The sequence below is a fragment of the Stegostoma tigrinum genome, chromosome 3 (assembly GCF_030684315.1).
Source record: "Stegostoma tigrinum isolate sSteTig4 chromosome 3, sSteTig4.hap1, whole genome shotgun sequence".
Classification (NCBI taxonomy): Eukaryota; Metazoa; Chordata; class Chondrichthyes; order Orectolobiformes; family Stegostomatidae; genus Stegostoma; species Stegostoma tigrinum.
In genome coordinates this window covers 137058385-137078355 of record NC_081356.1, presented here as the reverse complement: position 1 = coordinate 137078355, position 19971 = coordinate 137058385, and the positions used below count along the sequence as shown (strand labels likewise).

Sequence of the window (19971 nt, the reverse complement as noted above, 5' to 3'; positions counted from 1 at the left end):
AATGAACCAGATGGGCTTTTCCAATCATCAACAATAGATTCACAGTCGTCATTAGATTCTTAATTCCAGATATTTTATTGAATTCAAATTTCATCTTGTGCTGTGGCGGGATTTGAACCTGGGTCCCTAGAACGTTATCTGGGTCTTTAGATTAACAGTCCATTGACAATACCCCTAGGCCATCACCACCTCCATTTACAGCAATGATATGATTGGCTCCCAGGCAGAGGAACAGCTTGTGGCTGTAAACAAAATGGTCAGAAGTTTTCAGAATGCAGAAGGGGTGTGATTTTTCCATCTGTGTGCATTTAAAAAAAACCTGAAGCCTGAAGAAAGCCAGTTTATATTCCCCTCACCAGTTATTCTAACTGGGCTTTTAAACCAGAGTATCTAAGTGACTTTGTAATCTTTGAACTGGTTGCTCTGTGCCTCCTGCAATCAAGTGAATGTAGCTGGAAAAGAGAGATCGACAAGCAGTGAGTCCTAACAAGAAGAATAATCTTCTCAGCGAACCCTGTGGTTTATCCCTTCACCTCTACAACAACATTTCTTCTGTGTGTGTATGTGTGTGTTTTGTGTCTGTTTTGTGTGTGTTTAGAGGGGGAGTTTGAGGAAATTAGAGTTTTAACTAGTAGAGTTATGTGTCGATGTTTCTTTATTGTTTTCATGTAGCTAGACTATTTATTTGTAGTAAATAGACATTGGAGTTTACATTAGTAACATCCTTAACTTTTGTGATAATTCCCGAAATAATAGGGATTGACTTCCAGCATATTACATCAGTGAAGAGTGACACCGGGAGTAGCAGGCCTCGAGTATCAATACACTTTGCCAAGTAGGGAAGTGGTATTATTGCTGTAATTAGATTTTGCCTAGCCAGTGATGCCCTTATCCCGTCAGTGAATTTAAAAAATAGCAATGTTTTGTCATCAACAACTCATCATCACTCGACAGACCAATCAGTTACTTGCTCCTGGCTGAATCTAGCTTCATATCCAGACCCTGGCTCTAGCACATCTACAGAAACCTCCTGCCACTGCTTGAACAAGCAGCTGTGTAAACAGCACTTACAATGAGGGCCGGGGTATTTGTTTTATAAAAGTACAGCCATCCTTTCCGCAGCCCTCAGTTTTCAAAACAGTTCTTTTCTCTTCAGTCCACAGTCAAAAATGCAGAGAAATAGAGACATAGTCTTTACACTGGGATCATCACTAAAGTTAAACTTTTAACTGAATTACTGAAAGTGCTCAATTTCGCTGTCTGAGAAGCTGAGGTTAATAGAAAATACTGACCAGATTTCTGTACTTGACAAGAAACTATTATTTATCACAATCTAATCAAAACATCTGTTTTACTGTCGTTAAAACCATGGATTTGTAATTCTGACTTCTTCTTTTCCTTCCTAAACCCGAACACATTGATGCAGACGTACACAAACAGGAAAAAAAAATTAATATTATGGGTGGAGAAAAATATATTGGGGAAACACAGTTCAATGGGGTATTCATTTGTTTGTCCCTTTTTCTTTCGAGTTCTTCTGATCTCTGATAATTTTTGTTCCAAGTTCTTTCAGCCCTTCTCTGCAAAACAGGGACCTGAGGTGATTCACTAGAAGTTCAGTTTCTCAGCTACTGATTGGAGACAGCAGTTCAGAATCAAATGATGAATGAGAATCATTAGCTGTCTGACACTTCTTTGTTACTTCTCTGTGCAGAGAGAGTGTGATGCTGTCTGTGTAGAATCTGGGGCCATTCTGCTACTGTACTGTTCCTACACAGGCTGCCCACCTGTCTAGGAGCCAATCAGAGTTCTTGTCATGCTGGGTACCCCTGACCCACACAACTGGTCCTTATTGAAAACCCAATCCAGCAGCTTGTCTCTGGGTAAAGCTGCCCTGAATACACCCTCACAGTACCATTGTGTCTCCACCATCCTCTCCCACTGCTTGAACAAAACAAATGTATAAATAGAACTCCCAATTTGTTCTTGCAACTTTGTTTTAAAACTGCAACATCTCCTTCCACAGTCTCCTTAGTTTGAAGCAGTCAACTTCCTATGTTGATCCACATTCCAAACTAAAGAGAAGTTTAAAAAGTATTCTTTACACCCACTCTCCTAAAAGGGTAAGCCCTGGTTTTAAAACAGTGGCCTGTGGTTCTGGAGTTACCCTCGAGAGGAAACATCCTTCCCACAACCATCCTGTGAGGGCCATTCAGGATCTTATACACTTCAATCAAGGCACTGCTCATTCTTCTAAAAAAGCTCAATCTGTCCAACTTTTCCCCATTAGATAGCCCACTCATCTCAGATGTCAATCTAGTAAGCTTCTTCTGAACTCCTTCCAATGCATTTACATCCTCCTTTATATAAAGAGACCCATACTGCACTCAATATTGGAGATGTGGGCTCATTATTGCCTGTATAACTAAAACACATCACATTCTTTTATGTTCAATTCCTATTGTAATGAAGGATAACATTTCCCCCCCCACCCCGCCCAAATTCTGTCTGCGTGGGTTTCCTGCATGTACTCCGGTTTCTTCCCACAGTCCAAAAATGTGCAGATTAGGTGGATTGGCCATGCTAAATTATCCATCGTGTCCACGGGTGTGTAGGCTCAGTTGGTCAGCCATGGGAAATGCAGGGTTATGGGGATTGGCTGGAATGCTGTTCGGAATGGAAGTGTGGACTCAGTGGGCCGAATGGCATGCATCCACACTGAAGGAATTCTATGATCCCATTAGTCTCCTTGATTACAAATCCTCACTGTGTTAATCTGTATTAAATATGTGCCACACTGTATTGAACTATTAGACGAAGTCCTGGGTTAAGTTGAGGACAGTGAGCTTCCAAACCCTGTCTGGGGACTTTCCTCACTGATGGCAGCTGTGTAACCCAGTCCACAGTCATTCCTGACAAGGACAGAAAGAGTGTCTAAGCACAGTCTGAGAGGCACAGCCTGAAATGTAATGAATTTTATTTCAGTCTTTTTAGTTCACTAGAGCCAGTTTCTCATGTGTTTATGCATCTTTCCACAGATCGCAACCAACTGAGCAGAGAAACAGCAAGGTCAGTGTAACATTATATTCTAACCAGGGGCATATGTTATTCACAGACCAACAGGTCTCTACTTATTCCCAGACCAAAATGGAACGATGCATAATTCCCAGACAGTTAGGGTCACTGCAATATTCCCAGACAGATAGGGTCCTTGATTTAATTTGGGCTGACACAGGTCATGGGTTATCCCTGGATTGCTATGGGTCATGTTTGCACTGTTCATGCTTTATATTTTCCTTGGCTGTTGTTTGGGAAGGGGACTGGCGGCTGTGCTGTAATTAGAGTGAGGTTCAGCCCTCTCCCTGCTTGGCACACTAATGTCTCCTATTTTGTATTTCCAGCTCCCGGGATGATCAACTTCACCTCAGTGGACTCAGTGGGGTCAGTGACATTGTAGCTGACTTGCTCAATGAGGGAAAACTGTCAATGAAAGGCCTGGGCCTGTCTCAACAACAAATTGAGAAACTCTCGAGGTATGGATTGCCGATGACACTGCCTTTGTCATGTCCCTTCCCACAGCCAGCCACATTCACCGGCGAATGAAAATATGAGCTGTAAAACAGATCATTCCAGTTCAAAAAGGCAGTATGGTGGCTCAATGGTTAGCACTGCTGCCTCACAGCAACAGGGACCTGGGTTCAATTTCACTCTGTAACTGTGTGGGTTTCCTCCGGGTGCTCCAGTTTCCTTCCACAGTCCAAAGATGTGGAGGCTGGGTGGATTGACCATGTTAAATTGCCCATAATGTCCAGGGGTGGATTACCCACGGGTTAGGGTAGTGGGGTGGATCTGGGTGGGATGCTTTTCGGAGGATCACTGTGGACTCAATGGGTTAAATGACCTGCTTCCACATTGTAGGGATTCTGCAATTTTATATTAATGATACTATATCAGGTAGGCCAAATCTGGGAATGTTTGATGAGACACTGTGTAGAGGGAGCTTTACTTGTATCTAATCCCAGGCTGTCCCTGTGCTGGGAGTGTTTGATGGGGATGGTGCTGAGGCAACATGATTTGGTATTCCCATTTCCTGATTCTCCATGCTTCCATGCACACACTCACTTATCTTTTGTTTTGGGAATCAGCAGGTATTCTAAGCCTCCAAAAAGAAGTGTGCAGGAACAGAAAGAGATTCAGGAATGGATGAAACACAAGAGACAGCAGAGGTTTGCAACATATCGACAATATAGAGAAGATCTGAAGAGTAAGGAGCAATCACCATATCATGCCAAGGACAAGCAGGTGAGAAACAGGCTTCTTTCCTATTGCACTGTGCATGTCGAAAACCAGGAGCAGAGAACTCTTCCAATGTCAGTTGTTGGTTAATTCCACTGACTATTTTTATTTTCATTGCAGAAGAAAGTCACAAATAAAGAAATTAAAGAACACCAGAAGCAGACTGCAGTAAAGAAGAGGTAATAATTTAACATTGTGCCCACCTCCACTTGGGAGACTGACTGATTCACCATGAGTATCGTAACCTTGAGACTTACTGATTCATTGTTTTCATAACTTTGAGATTCACTGATTCTCCCTCTATATTGTAACTCTGAGACTGACCAATTCACTTTCTGTGTTGTAAGCAGAAACTGCAACTCATCATGAGTAATAAACTCTTCCAAATCTACATGCAGTTCGCTAATTGACTTTCCATGTAACTCAGCTTCACATCAAATACCGGTCCAAATTCCTTATGAAAGCCTTGATTCAACATCACACCACACTCTCAGCCAGTATATTTCCAGACCCTAACCACTCAAGTGAACCTGCCTAGCCCCACACTCTCAGACAGTGCATTCCAGACCGTCTCTACTCTTTCTTCATAGGTTCTCATTCCTGTTTCTAGGAATCATTCTTGGAAAGCTCTTTTGCACTCTCTGCAATGCATTCAAATGCCTTCTAATGTGTGGCACCAAGACCTGGAAACATGCAACCAAACCCGTACTTGTACATGTTTAGTATCACCTCCTTGTTCTTGTACTCTGTGTCCCTGGTAGGAAAGTCTAGCCCACTGTGTGCTTTATTAACTGCTCTCAGCTGTCCTGCCACCTTCAATGGCTTTTGCATCAAAGTTCCTCTGCTTCTACAGACCTTTAGAGTTGTGCCCTTTAGTTTATGTTGTCTGTACATGTTCTTTGTACAAAAATGAATCACTTCATATTTCTTCTGTCAGTGATCCCCCTACTACTTCAACTTGTCCACAGCCTTTCAAAGTTCTACATTGTCCTCCTCACAGCTTACAATGCTTTAAGATTTGTAATCATCAAAATTGTGCCCAGTACAGCAAGGTCAGGAAATGAGACTGTCCCTGCACAGACCCCTGGGGAACTGGACTGTAAATGTTCCTTCAGTACGAGAAGTGCTCATTGACCACGACTCTCTGTTTCCGGATTATCAGCCAATTTTGAATCCACATTGCGACTGTCCATTTTATTCCATGAGTTATAAATTTTCTCACAAATCGAATAGTGGCACTATGCCATTTTCTGGAAGTCCATGTATGCCACATCAACAGCATTACTTTCATCAAAAATGAGGTAGATTTTGGGAATTCCACGCTGGCTTTCTTTACTAAACCAAAATTTGTCCAAATCACTATTAATTTTGTCCCAATTATTGTTTCTTAATGTTTCATCACCACCAAAGTTAAACAGACAGGCCTGCAGTTACTGGGTTTTTTTTCTTAATCGTTTGTGGGATGTGGGCATCACTGGTCCTGAATTTATTGTCCAGCTGTAATTGCCTTTGAGAAGGTAGTGGTGGGTTGACTTCTTGAACCGCTCCAGTTCATGGGCTGTAGGTTGACCGACAATGTTGTTAGAGAGAGAATTGCAGGAATTTGACCCAGGAACATGAAAGGAACGGTGATATGTTACCAAGTCAGGATTGTGAGCGGCTTGGAGGGGAACATGTAGGTTTTGGGGTTTCAATGTATCTGCTGCTCATGTCCTTCTAGATGGAAGTGATTGTGAGTTTGGAAGGTGCTGTTGAAGGTTAGAACAGAAACTGATGCAGCACAGGAACAGCCTTTCTGCCTGCCATGTGTGTGCCGACTATGATGCCATTCATATGGTTCATATCCCTCTATTTCCTGCCTGGTCGTGTATCTGTCTAGGTGCCTCTTTAACATTGCTGTCATATCTGCTTCTACCACTTTCCCTGGCAGCGTGCTCCAGGCACCTCCATGTAAAAAAAACTTGACCTGCCGCCCACATCTCCTTTAAGCTTCACCCCATCCCCTCCCATCACTCTAAATATTGCCCCCTAGTATTTGACATATCCACCTTGGGTAAAAGACTCTAACTATCCACCCAACCCATGTCTCTCAGAATTTTATACACTTCTGTGAGGTCACCACTCAGCCTCCATTGCTCTAGTGAAAGCAATCCCAGTTTGTCCAACCTCTCCTTCTGGCTAATACACTCCAATCCAGGCAACATCCTGGTAACCCTCAGCTGCATCCTCTCCAAAGCCTCCACATCCTTCCTATAGTTTGGTAACCAAAATTGCATACAGCACTCCAAGTGGCCTAACTAATGTTTTATACAACTGCAACATGACCTGCCAACTTCCATGCTCAATGTCTTCACCAATGAAGGTAAGGATCTTTGGTAAGTTTCTGCTGTACAACTTGTAGATAGTGTACAGTGCTGCTACTGAATGTCAAGGCTGGAGGAAGTGGATGCTTGTGGATGTGCACGTGGTGGGTGCCTGGAACACGTTGCCAGAGGAGATGGTAGAGGCAGGCACGATAGCGGTCATTTAAGATGTATCTAGACAGATACATGAATGGGCAGGGAGCAGAGTGATACAGATCCTTGGAAAATAGGTGACAGGTTTAGATAGAGGATCTGGATTGGTGCCGGCTTGGAGGGCTGAAGGGCCTGTTCCTGTGCTGTAATTTTCTTTGTTCTTTTGTTTCTTTGTTCAGTCAAGTGGGTTGCTTTGTCCTGGAAGGTGTCAAGCTTCTTGAGCAGGCTGTTGAAGCTGCATCCATCTTGGAAAGTGGGGAGTATTCCATCACCCTCCTGACTAGTGACTTATAAATGGTTACCAGGCCTTGGGGAGTCAAGAAGTGAGTTACTTGCTGTAGTATTCCTAGCCTGTGACCTGCTATGTTAGCCGCTGTGCTTGTGTGGCAAATCCAGCTGAGTTTCTATTCAAAGTAAACCCCAGGATGTTTTTGGTGGAGGTTTCACTGATGGTAATACCATTGAATGTCAAGGGGCAGTGGTTAGATTGTCTCTGATTTGAGATGGACATTGACTGGCATTTGTGAGGCGTTAATGTTACTTGCTACTTGTCAGCTCAAGCCCGGATATTGTCCAGATTTTGTTGCATTTGGACATGGACTTCTTCAATATCAGAAGTTGCTGAAGGTTGTACAATCATCAGCGAACATCCGCACTTCTGACCTTATGATGGCGGGAAGGTCATTGGTAAAGCAGCTGAAGATGGTTGGGCTGAGGACACTATCCTGAGGCACTCCTGCAGAGATGTCCTGGAGCTGAGATGACTGACCTTTAATAACTATTTTCCTGTGTGTCAGGTGTGACTCCAACCACCGGAGCCCACCTGATACCCATTGGTTCCAGTTTTGCTCGGGCTCCTTGATGCCACACTTGGTCGAATGCAGCCTTGCTTTCAAGGGCTGTCACTCTCACCTCTCTTCTGCAATTAGTTCTTTTGTCGAAGTTTGAGCCAAGGCTGTAATGAGGCCAGGAGCTGAGTGGTCCTGGCAGAATTCTGGAATCAAAGATTTTATAGCAAAACGTTTAGAAAGCCACAGCAGGATCAGACAGAGTCAGCATGGATTTATGAAGGGGAAATCATGCTTGACACATCGGTTGGAATTCTGTGAAGATGTAACTAGTACAGTTGATATGGGGAAGTTGGTCAATGTTGTATATTTGCACTTTCAGAAAGCATTTGACGAAGTTAAGCGTATTGAGATGGATAGGAAACTGGGTGGCAGAGACAAAACAGAGTAGGAACTAATGCATCCTTTACAAATTAGTTGTCAGGAACTAATGGGGTCCCACAGGGATTGGTGCTGGGACCCCAGCTATTCACAATATATATTAATGAATGGGGTAACGGAACAAAATGTACTGTTTCCAAGTTTGCGGGTGATACCATGTTGGGTGGGAGGGTGAACTGTGACGAGGTGCAGAGATCCTTCAGCATGATGTGGACAGGTTGGGTGAGCGGGTAAATCAATGGCAGGTGCAGTATAATTTGGATAAATGTGAGGTTATTCACTTTGGGAGCTAAAACCAAAAGGCAGATTACTACCTGAATGGCTGTAAATTGGGAGAGGGGGAGTGTGCAGTGGGACCTGGGTGTCCTTGTGCACCAGTTGCTGAAGGTAAACATGCAGGCACAGCAGGTGGTGAGGAAGGTAAATGGGATGTTGGCCTTCATTGCGAGAGGTTTCGAGTTCAGGAGCAGGGATGTGTTGTTGCAGTTATACAGGGCCTTGGTGAGACCACACCTGGAATGCAGTGTGCAGTTTTGGTCTCCTTTTCTGAGGAAGGATGCTCTTGCTCTCGAGGGAGTGCAGCGAAGGTTTACCAGGCTGATTCCAGGGATGTTGGGCCTGACGCATGAGGAGAGATTGACTAGGTTGGGATTGTTTTTGCCAAGGTTCAGACATTTTAGGGGGTATCTCACAGATACTGATAAAATTCTAACAGGACTGGACAGGGTAGATGCAGGGAGGATGTTCCCGATGGTGGGTGTGCCCAGAACCAGGGGTCACAGTCTGAGGATTCGGGGTAGACCATTTAGAACGGAGATGAGGAGACATTTCTTCACCTAGAGCGCGGTGAGCCTGTGGAATGCATTGCCACAGGAAGCAGTCGATGCCAAAACATTGAATGTAATCAAGAGGTGACTAGATATAGCACTTGGGGTGAATGGGGTCAAAGGTTATGGGGAGAAAGCAGGATGAGGTATTGAGTGGATGATCAGCTATGATCATGATGAATGGCAGAGCAGGCTCGAAGGTCCGAATTGCCTCGTCATTCTCCTATCTTCTATATTCCTTCTATGGAACCCAAACTGGGCGTCACTGAGCAGGTTACTGCTGAGCAGGTGCTGCTTGACAGCTCTGTTACTGACACCTTCCATCACTTTACTGATGGTCGAGAGGACACTGATGGGGCAGTAATTGGCCGGGTTGGATTTGTCGTGCTTTTTATGTGCAGGACATTCCTGGGCTATTTTCCATGTTATCGGCTAGATGCCAGTGTTGTAACTGTGCTGGAAGAGCTTGGCTAGGAGAGCGGCAAGTTCTGGAGTGCAAGCCTGCACTACTGTTTCCATAATGTTGTCAGGGCCCATTGTCTTTGCAGTATTCAGTGTCTCCGCCTGTTTCTTGATATCAGATGGAGGAAATCAGATTGGCTGCAGACTGGTATCTGTAATGTTGGGGACCACTGGAGTGGACACTTCTGTTTTGTATCCCTGGACCTGGACAAATATCTCTGAATCATATCCCTGGCTCTATGTAATTCATTGTGTGTATCAGTAACTCCTGGTGTTTTTGAGTGAACTGTTTGTCCTCCGCAGCATCACCTTCCTCTCACAGCCCTGTCTCTGTCAAGGTTATGTTCAGCCTGTGTCTTGGTAACGTTCAGGTTTGTGTGTTCCCAGGGTGCACTCTTGTTGAGAAGTTATTTCTCCATTTTTCTCCAGGGTAACTCTGGCTGTGAACCATGAACAGCGAACACAGGCAGCACTCAGCTTGATGAATGAGATGTTGTGTGACACCATTCAGCTTCCAGCGACTCATCCACGAGCTCCGAGGGAAAGGCCACTAAAATCAGCTCGAAGCACACCATCTCAGCCGAGCAGCACACAAAGGGGGTAAGTAAAGGAGGGACTCCACCAACAGGGATTTAATGTGAGAAAGACAAGCTCCGAGTCAAACTTGGCCATATTGTGAAGTGAGGAAACCCATCTACCCCTTGCCTCAAAAGCATGCCGAAGCTAAATTACCCCATCCCTTATAAGCCCTTCTACAGAGTGAGGGGCAGTTATCACCATGCAGGATATGAACCAAAACACTCCTGCCCCGACAGAAACACTGCTGTTCTCAGGGCTTGACCTGACTGAGATAATGTGTGTGTGTGCGTGTGTGTAAATTAGTGAGTGGGTCAGTGTGAGTGTGTTTGAAGTTCACCCTGTCGCTCTGTTGTTTTCCAGGAGGTGTGCAGCATCTCGCAGTCTCTCAGCCAGTCGGGCAGAGCGCAGTTTTTCTCGAACCTACTCGATGGCAACTCAATGCCGTTCTGTGTCTGCTTCACCTGGACGAGGGGGGCCATCAGGTATGTCAGTCACTACTCTCGCCACACCCACCACCGTTCCCCACCCCACCTGGGGGAAGGGGTCAGTCACTGCTCAGCTCCCAGAGGGGGAGAGGGGGGGAAATCAGTCACTGCATAATGTCTGTGTCAGCAGTACAGTTACTTATTAAGTACTTGTCCTTCCCATCGACCCACCAGTGTCCACCTATCACCACCATCCCTACTGTATCTACAACTCCCCTTGACCCCACATCCAGTCCTGAAGAAGGGTAATTCTCAAAACGTAGACTGCTCCTTTCCTCCAGATGCTGCCTGGCCTGCTGTGTTCTTCCAGACTCCTGTTTGTCTGCCTTGGATTCCAGCATCTGCAGTGCTTTTTTTTTGTCTCTAACTTACTAAATATCAGCCTGAATGTCTGTCACATTAAGCATTTACAGGGTCCAGCTGATCCACACTGATGTCCTTGTGCAGTCTGTAGTAAATAATCTAATCCCACTGTTGTTTTGGTTTAGGAGCCTTGAGACCAACAGCCCAGAGGAGACCTTGCTCAGGTACCAGGCCGACAGACTGTGGGGTCAGCAAACATAAGCATGACAGGCCTGGTAAGTATTTCATAAACCCTCAAACCTGGCAGTGTCAGAGAGGGCCCATTACTGCAACGTCAAAGCTCAATACCTCACTGAGTGAGATCAGTCATTCATAGCAACCCCTTCCTGCTGTAGTACCAAACCAGAAAGTGCTAGAGAAATTCAGCAGATCTAGCAGCCTCTGTAAGGATAGAGAAACAGAGTAACATTTCAAATCCAGTATGATGACTTTGTGATTGAAGGGAGCGGCTTTATCCTGTTGAGAAAGAAGCTAGTGAAGCAAAAAGGAAGGTTAGGAAGCACAGGTCTCACCAAACAAAAGACAAGGGGAGTGCTCAGAGATACTGGGAACTGCAGATGCTGGAGAATCCAAGATAACAAAGTGTGGAGCTGGCTGAACACAGCAGGCCAAGCAGCATCTCAGGAGCAGGAAAGCTGATGTTTCGGGCCTTGACCCTTCATCAGAAAAGCTTGATCAGAAAAGTTTTTCTGATAAAGGGTCTAGAGCCAAGACGTCAGCTTTTGTGCTCCTGAGATGCTGCTTGGCCTGCTGTGTTCAGCCAGCCTCACACTTTGTTATCTTGGATCATTGCCTTATTCCACTCTCTTTCTGTTTGATACAAGATAAAGGTCATCAGTGCCTGGAAGATCCCCAGTGTTGAACCAATAGCAACTATTAGTGCTGCAGCATGAACCTCAGCACTGAAAGTGGCCTGTCTGGATTTCTGTTCTCAAAAGGAAGTGCAAACCAGGTTAAGAAATGCTGAACTCAATGCAATTTACTTTTTTATGCAAGAAAACAACTTTCCACTGCCTTCCCATCTGCACCCCTTTATGTTGCTTTTTCATGAGTCAGCGAGGGTTGTGGCCCAAATCAGGGGACTATGGGCATACCCAGGGACAAGAGAGACACTGAGCCTCCCCAGGGGCCAGGGAGAGCCAGGATGATATTGTGGTGGTCCCTGTGTATTGATGGTGATTGGCTGCATTCCTTCTCTAGACTGTCGTCGGTTCTCACTCAGGCCTTCCTTCCAAACTTCACATTCAGCAGAAGATGAATCCAACTCGGACACTGACTCTCTAACCCACTGGAACACCCCAGAACAGATTCGTCACATTCTGGACCGCAAGGATGATCCTTTCTTGCAGGTACCTGGAGAGCCTGGACTAGTGGCAGGGCTGGGTCCAGCTGGGAACGGGAAGGAGCGGGCCTGGGTCCGGGTCCAGCTGGGAACGGGAAGGAGCGGGCCTGGGTCCGGGTCCAGCTGGGAACGGGAAGGAGCGGGCCTGGGTCCGGGTCCAGCTGGGAATGGGAAGGAGCGGGCCTGGGTCCGGGTCCAGCTGGGAACGGGAAGGAGCGGGCCTGGGTCCGGATCCAGCTGGGAATGGGAAGGAGCAGGCCTGGGGCCGGCTACAGCTGGGAACGGGAAGGAGCGGGCCTGGGTCCGGCTACAGCTGGGAACGGGAAGGAGAGGGGCTGGGTCCGGCTACAGCTGGGAATGGGAAGGAGCGGGCCTGGGTCCGGCTACAGCTGGGAATGGGAAGGAGCGGGCCTGGGTCCGGGTCCAGCTGGGAACGGGAAGGAGCGGGCCTGGGTCCGGGTCCAGCTGGGAATGGGAAGGAGCAGGCCTGGGGCCGGCTACAGCTGGGAACGGGAAGGAGCGGGCCTGGGTCCGGCTACAGCTGGGAACGGGAAGGAGAGGGGCTGGGTCCGGCTACAGCTGGGAATGGGAAGGAGCGGGCCTGGGTCCGGCTACAGCTGGGAACGTGAAGAGGAGGGGCTGGGTCCGGGTCTAGCTGGGAACGGGAAGGAGTGGGCCTGGGTCCGGGTCCAGCTGGGAGTGGGAAGGAGCGGGCCTGGCTTCAGGAGCCTGGTTGGCTTCAGGATGAACATTGATGAGACAGCTGTTGGAATGAGGAGATGGTGCTCGTGCATTTTAATTCCACAATGATTTGCTCCTTAGGTTGCAGATTTGGCCAAGGCTGATAGCTCGGAATCTGCGGCACTATCGGATAGTACCAGCAGTATCCTCAATAATTTGGACTGGAATGCAGTGAACAAGATGCTGGCCAGTGTGGAACAGTCCTAAACTGTGGAACACTCATCCACAAAGACATAGCAACTCACTGTAGGTCAGTGGTATTGGTGGGACTAAGTATCGCCACCTGTAGGAGCAGAACAAACTAACAGGCCACAGTGACAATGAGTGGCCTGTACCCTGAATGAGCACTGTCTCTGCACAGTTACACAGATCCTGCTGAATAAATACAGATGTCACTCGGACTGTTTTGTCCCCTTTCCAGATTTCACAGGTTGCTGAATAGGTGCCCAAGGTGAATACAAGTCTGGCAGTTATGTTTAAGTAGAATTTTGATAATACTGACTATTTTGAATACTATTGATCTTCAGGTCTGATTGGATATCAGATATTGTATTTTTATATCTTTTTCTTTGTTTCTATGGGACAATTTGGGTGGCTGTTACCCTAAATAAACACAGCCTTGTTCCTTTATAGGTAAAGGTTTACACTCCAACAGAATTGAGTCTAATACCGATAAGCTTCACTGGAGTGAGGCATTGGGCACAGACTGAATCAGGGGAGAGGGATGCTGCATTGACATGGAGATCCTGCCTATTGAGGAGGAACCCAGTCGGAGGTCCGTTTGCTGTAGATACATTATGACGAGACAGTTGAATCCTGATTCTGTCTCATAGGACTCTCTATCTCTAACTTTGTCTTCGTTTCATTATTCTTGACCGAGAAAGATAGTGTTTTTTATAGCATGGGAAGAGGCCCATCAGCCAATCTTATCCATATTGGTAATCAAACATCCATCTATTCTAATCCCATTTCCAGCACTTGGCCTGTAGCTTTGTGTGCTATGGCATTTCAGATGCTCATCTGAACACTTCCTGAATGCCTTAAGGATTCTGTCTCTAGCGCTCTTTTAATGTATAGAGTTCTTGGTATCCACAACTTTCTGGTTAAAACGATTTTCTCAAATCCCCTCTAAACCTCCTGCCCTCTCCCTTAAACCTATGCTGCTGATAATTGACGCCTCTAAGAGGGAACATTTCTGTCTGTCTGATCTATAAACTTATAACTTTTTACATCTCAGATTCACCCTCAGCCATTCAATCCCAATTTCATCTCTGTAGTGATTGGAACCAGGTGGACCTTGCTGACTGTAAGATCCTTGATTGAGGTTGTTAACCTGGGCCAATCAGCAAGACTTGGCCACCCCACATAAACAGGGAATACAAGCACTACTGCAATATGGCAGTGGTGTCGGGCTTTGGAAAAAATATCTAAACAGGAAATTTACAAACTCATCAGTTCAAGGGACTGACTCTGAGCTGGCTAGCCACAACTATTGGTATTGTGGATGTGTTTTTTTTTTCACTTTTTGAGACTGGATTTCCAAACTGGCTGGGTAATAGCCAATGTTATTGCTGGGTTTTAATTCTCAGTGGGGAACTGCTTTTTTAAACTGGCTGGTTACAGCGAGTGTATTGTTTTTTGGAATTGAGGCTAAGATGACTTTGTGGCAGGGCTTGCTCCTTCAACCACACTTTTAAATATTTGCACTTTACTTTTGATGGGTTTTCATCTTTTTTGTATCTGGACTGAGCCTCCATGAGTCAGCTATACCTTTGTGAGCGCGCTAGGCCTCTGGCGGACTAGGCCCTCTGTGGGTCGGCTGTATCCTCAAGAGTAGGTCTGGCCTCTGGGAGCCTGCTGTGTTTCTGCAAGTGGACCAGGCCTCCAGAATGGACCGAGTATCTGAATGTACGCTGCGAGGTGTGTGCTGGCTGCCTTCGGACACAGACTCAGCCCATTATGCTTGGATTGTTTTGTACGCCCTGTGTTTTGAGTGTTCCTGTGTCTGGCAGGCCTTGCCGAGAGCCAGAAGGTGACTAGATTGTTCCGAACGCTGGATGGTACGTAGGTTATCCTGAAAGCTGTTGCCCTGAGTGTTGGAAGTTGGGGTACATCACCCTGAAAAGTGTTGTCCTGGTGAGGAATGGGGATGGGCTGTGCTAGACTTTGCTGGAAGGCACGTGGGACCAAGCCAAGGGCCAGAAGCTGCAAAAGGCGGGCTGTTGTACAGGAGGTCGGAAGGTGAGCAGGGACAGACAGGGACAGATGATTTGCTGGTTTGCCAGGGGAGTCAGTGTTGCATGCATTGCTTTTTTGTTGTTTGTTCGTATCGCCTTATCTTGTGTAGTTTTGCTTAAGTTTTTGTTATGGTGGGATTTGGGGTTTGGTTATTGTCCCCTTTTCCTTGTAAGTTGTTAACTGATTGCATGGTGGGATTTGGGGTGTGTTTCTCCATCCCCATTTCCATGTATATTCTTGTTTTTTTTCATTGATTGTCACCTTGATTTTGTTTTGTATCTTTGTACAGTTTAATAAAAGTATATAACCATGAAAAACAATATAACCAGGGAATGAGAGATAATGGGAACTGCAGATGCTGGAGAATTCCAAGATAATAAAATGTGAGGCTGGATGAACACAGGCCAAGCAGCATCTCAGGAGCACAAAAGCTGACGTTTTGGGCCTAGACCCTTCATCAGAGAGGGGGATGGGGGGAGGGAACTGGAATAAATAGGGAGAGAGGGGGAGGCGGACCGAAGATGGAGAGAAAAGGTGGAGAGAGTATAGGTAGGGAGGGGATATGTCAGTCCAGGGAAGACGGACAGGTCAAGGAGGTGGGATGAGGTTAGGTGGCTGCGGGTGCGGCTTGGGGTGGGAGGAAGGGATGGGTGAGAGGAAGAACTGGTTAGGGAGGCAGAGACAGGTTGGACTGGTTTTGGGATGCAGTGGGTGGGGGGGAAGAGCTGGGCTGGTTGTGTGGTGCAGTCGGGGGAGGGGACGAACTAGGCTGGTTTAGGGATGCAGTTGGGGAAGGGGAGATTTTGAAACTGGTGAAGTCCACATTGATACCATATGGCTGCAGGGTTCCCAGGCGGAATATGAGTTGCTGTTCCTGCAACCTTTTGGGTGGCATCATTGTGGCAGTGCAGGAGGCCCATGATGGACATGTCATCTAAAGAATGGGAGGGGGAGTGGAAATGGTTCGCGACTGGGAGGTGCAGTTGTTTGTTGCGAACTGAGCGGAGGTGTTCTGCAAAGCGGTCCCCAAGCCTCCGCTTGGTTTCCCCAATGTAGAGAAAGCCGCACCGGGTACAGTGGATGCAGTATACCACATTGGCAGATGTGCAGGTGAACCTCTGCTTAATGTGGAATGTCATCTTGGGGCCTGGGATAGGGGTGAGGGAGGAGGTGTGGGGATAAGTGTAGCATTTCCTGCGGTTGCAGGGGAAGGTGCCGGGTGTGGTGGGGTTGGAGGGCAGTGTGGAGCGAATAAGGGAGTCACGGAGAGAGTGGTCTCTCCGGAAAGCAGACAGGGGAGGGGATGGAAAAATGTCTTGGGTGGTGGGGTCGGATTGTAAATGGCGGAAGTGTCGGAGGATGATACTTTGTATCCGGAGGTTGGTAGGGTGGTGTGTGAGAACGAGGGGGATCCTCTTGGGGCGGTTGTGGCGGGGCGGGGTGTGAGGGATGTGTTGCGGGAAATACGGGAGACGCGGTCAAGGGCGTTCTCGATCACTGTGGGGGGAAAGTTGCGGTCCTTAAAGAACTTGGACATCTGGGATGTGCGGGAGTGGAATGTCTTATCGTGGGAGCAGATGCGGCGGAGGCGGAGGAATTGGGAATAGGGGATGGAATTTTTGCAGGAGGGTGGGTGGGAGGAGGTGTATTCTAGGTAGCTGTGGGAGTTGGTAGGCTTGAAATGGACATCAGTTACAAGCTGGTTGCCTGAGATGGAGACTGAGAGGTCCAGGAAGGTGAGGGATGTGCTGGAGATGGCCCAGGTGAACTGAAGGTTGGGGTGGAAGGTGTTGGTGAAGTGGATGAACTGTTCGAGCTCCTCTGGGGAGCAAGAGGCGGCGCCAATACAGTCATCAATGTACCGGAGGAAGAGGTGGGGTTTGGGGCCTGTGTAGGTGCGGAAGAGGGTCTGTTCCACGTAACCTACAAAGAGGCAGGCATAGCTGGGGCCCATGCGGGAATACAAGGACTGCTGCAGTATGGCAGTAGTGAAGGGGTTTGGTAAAAAAACAATATCACCAGGGAAATTTGAAAACTCCTCAGTTCAGGGGACGGATTCTAAACTGGCTGGCCACAGCCTGTATACTGTGTGCAAGTAAATAAAGGAGGGACTTGGTGACGGGACACTGGTCTTTGTGCATTTACAGTCAGAGACTAGTACAGCATGAACACAGACCCTTTGGCCCAAACTGGTCCATGCTGACCGTGGTGCCCACTCAGCTAGTTCCTATTCCCTACATTTGGTCCATATCCCTCTAGACCCTTCCTATCCATGTACTTATCCAAATGTTTTTTAAATGTTGCTCTTGTACCTGCCTCAACCACTGTCTCTGGCAGCCCATCCCATATACACACTACTCTGTGCGTGTGAGGAAATTGTCCCTCAGGTCCTTCTTAAATATCTCCCCTCTCACCTTAAACCCATGCTCTCTAGTTTTCAATTCCCCATCCCCGGGAAAAAGATTATATACATTCATCCTATCTATGCCCCTCCTGATTTTATACACCTCAATAAGGTCACCCCTCATTCCCCTAGATTCCAAGGAATAAAGCCCTATCCTGGCCAACCTCTCCCTATAACTCAGGCCTATTAGCCCTGGCAACATCCTGTAAATCTTCTTTGCACACTTTCCAGTTTAACTATGTCTTTCCTATAATAGGGTGACCAAACCTGCACACCATACTCCAAGTGAGGCCTCACTAACGACTTATACATCTGTAACATAACATCCCAACTCCTACACTCAGTGCCTCAAACGATGACGGCCAGCATGCTAAATGCCTTCCTCACACCCTGTCTACCTGTGACACTGTTTTCAACAAACTGTGTATTTGTACTCGTAGGTGCCTCTGTTCCACAACACTCCTCAGGATCTTATGATCTACTGTATAAGTCCTACCTTCATTTGACTTTCCAAAGTTAACACCTCACACTTATCTGTAATGAATCGTACTTGCCAATCCTCAGCCCACTTCCCCATCTGATCAAGAGCCCTCTGTAATTTATGATAACCTTCCTCACTATCAATGACTCTTCTTAATTCTGTACTATCCACAAACTTACTAATCCTGCCTTGTACATTCACACCCAGATCATTTATGTAAATAACAAATAACAAAGGTCCCAGCACCGACTTCTGTGGCACAGCACTAGTCACAGGCCTCCAGTTCAAGAAACAACTTTCAACCATCACCCTCTGCTTCCTATCATTGAGCCAATTATGAATCCAATTAGCTATCTCTCCCTGGATCCCATGTGACCTAACTTTCATGACTAACCTGCCCGACCCTCATCCATCCTCTTGGTTACCTCTTTGAAAAACACTAAAAGATTTGTCAGACATGATTTCCCCCCCTCCCTCACACACACACACACACACACACACACACACACACACACACACACACACACACACACACAGAGATCCATTCTGACTATCCCTAACCAGGCCTTGACTATCCAATAATAGGTTGATCCTGTCCCTCAGTATCCTCTCCAATAACTTGCCTACTGCTGATGTTAGGCTCATTGGCCTGTAGTTCCCTGGCTTGTCTTTGCTGCCTTACTTTAACAATGGAACAACATTAGCCACCGTCCGGTCTTCTGGAACTTCACCAGTGGCCAAAGATGAAGGAAAAGTCTCTCCAAGGGCCTCTGCAATTTCTTCCCTAGCCTCCCACAACATCCAAGGATGGACTTGATCAGACCCAGGGGATTTATCCACCTTAATGTGCTTTAAGGCTGCAAACACCTCCTCTCTGGTAATCTGCATGTGGCCCAAAACATTACCACTTGTTTCCCCCTTATCTCCTTAGCATCTATGATTCTCTCCTCAGTAAGCACTGAGGAGAAATGTTCATTAAAAATCTCCCCCATCTCCTGTGGCTCCATGCTGATATTTAAGGGGACCTATTCTCTCCCTATCCCTTCATTGGACGGGGTGTTGAGTACAAGAGTTGGCAGGTCATATTGCAGGTCATTATAAATGCGAGGTGATGCATTTTGGAAGGTCGAATTTGAAAGCTGAGTACAGGATTAAGGATAGGATTCTTGGCAGCGTGGAGGAACAGAGGGATCTTGGTGTGCAGATACATAGATCCCTTAAAATGGCCACCCAAGTGGACAGGGTTGTTAAGAAAGCATATGGTGTTTTGGCTTTCATTAACAGGGGGATTGAGTTTAAGAGTCGTGAGATCTTGTTGCAGCTCTATAAAACTTTGGTTAGACCGCACTTGGAATACTGCGTCCAGTTCTGGGCGCCCTATTATAGGAAAGATGTGGATGCTTTGGAGAGGGTTCAGAGGAGGTTTACCAGGATGCTGCCTGGACTGGAGGGCTTATCTTATGAAGAGAGGTTGACTGAGCTCGGTCTCTTTTCATTGGAGAAAAGGAGGAGGAGAGGGGACCTAATTGAGGTATACAAGATAATGAGAGGCATAGATAGAGTCGATAGCCAGAGACTATTTCCCAGGGCAGAAATGGCTAGCACGAGGGGTCATAGTTTTAAGCTGGTTGGTGGAAAGTATAGAGGGGATGTCAGAGGCAGGTTCTTTACGCAGAGAGTTGTGAGAGCATGGAATGCGTTGCCAGCAGCAGTTGTGGAAGCAAGGTCATTGGGGTCATTTAAGAGACTGCTGGACATGCATATGGTCACAGAAATTTGAGGGTGCATCCATGAGGATCAATGGTCGGCACAACATTGTGGGCTGAAGGGCCTGTTCTGTGCTGTACTGTTCTATGTTCTATGTTCTATTGCAGTTGTATAGGACTTTGGTTCGGCCACATTTGGAATACTGTGTACAGTTCTGGTTGCCACATTACCAAAAGGATGTGGATGCTTTGGAGAGGGTGCAGAGGAGGTTCACCAGGATGTTGCCTCCTATGGAGGGTGC

At 46.8% G+C, this 19971-nt stretch overlaps 1 protein-coding gene across 1 annotated transcript in view; it reads left to right on the top strand.

Moving 5' to 3' along the window:
* The window catches only part of cplane1 (ciliogenesis and planar polarity effector 1), a 286526-nt gene extending 271005 nt beyond the window's left edge, over positions 1-15521 (top strand). The window contains exons 46-54 of the mRNA XM_059644976.1: positions 3039-3069; positions 3402-3533; positions 4146-4302; positions 4417-4475; positions 9760-9930; positions 10270-10391; positions 10883-10972; positions 11958-12106; positions 12922-15521. Coding sequence (XP_059500959.1) covers positions 3039-3069; positions 3402-3533; positions 4146-4302; positions 4417-4475; positions 9760-9930; positions 10270-10391; positions 10883-10972; positions 11958-12106; positions 12922-13047 — 1037 coding nt within the window. The 3' untranslated portion in view covers positions 13048-15521. The remainder of the gene's footprint in view (positions 1-3038; positions 3070-3401; positions 3534-4145; positions 4303-4416; positions 4476-9759; positions 9931-10269; positions 10392-10882; positions 10973-11957; positions 12107-12921) is intronic.
* Positions 15522-19971: the final 4450 nt, after the last annotated feature.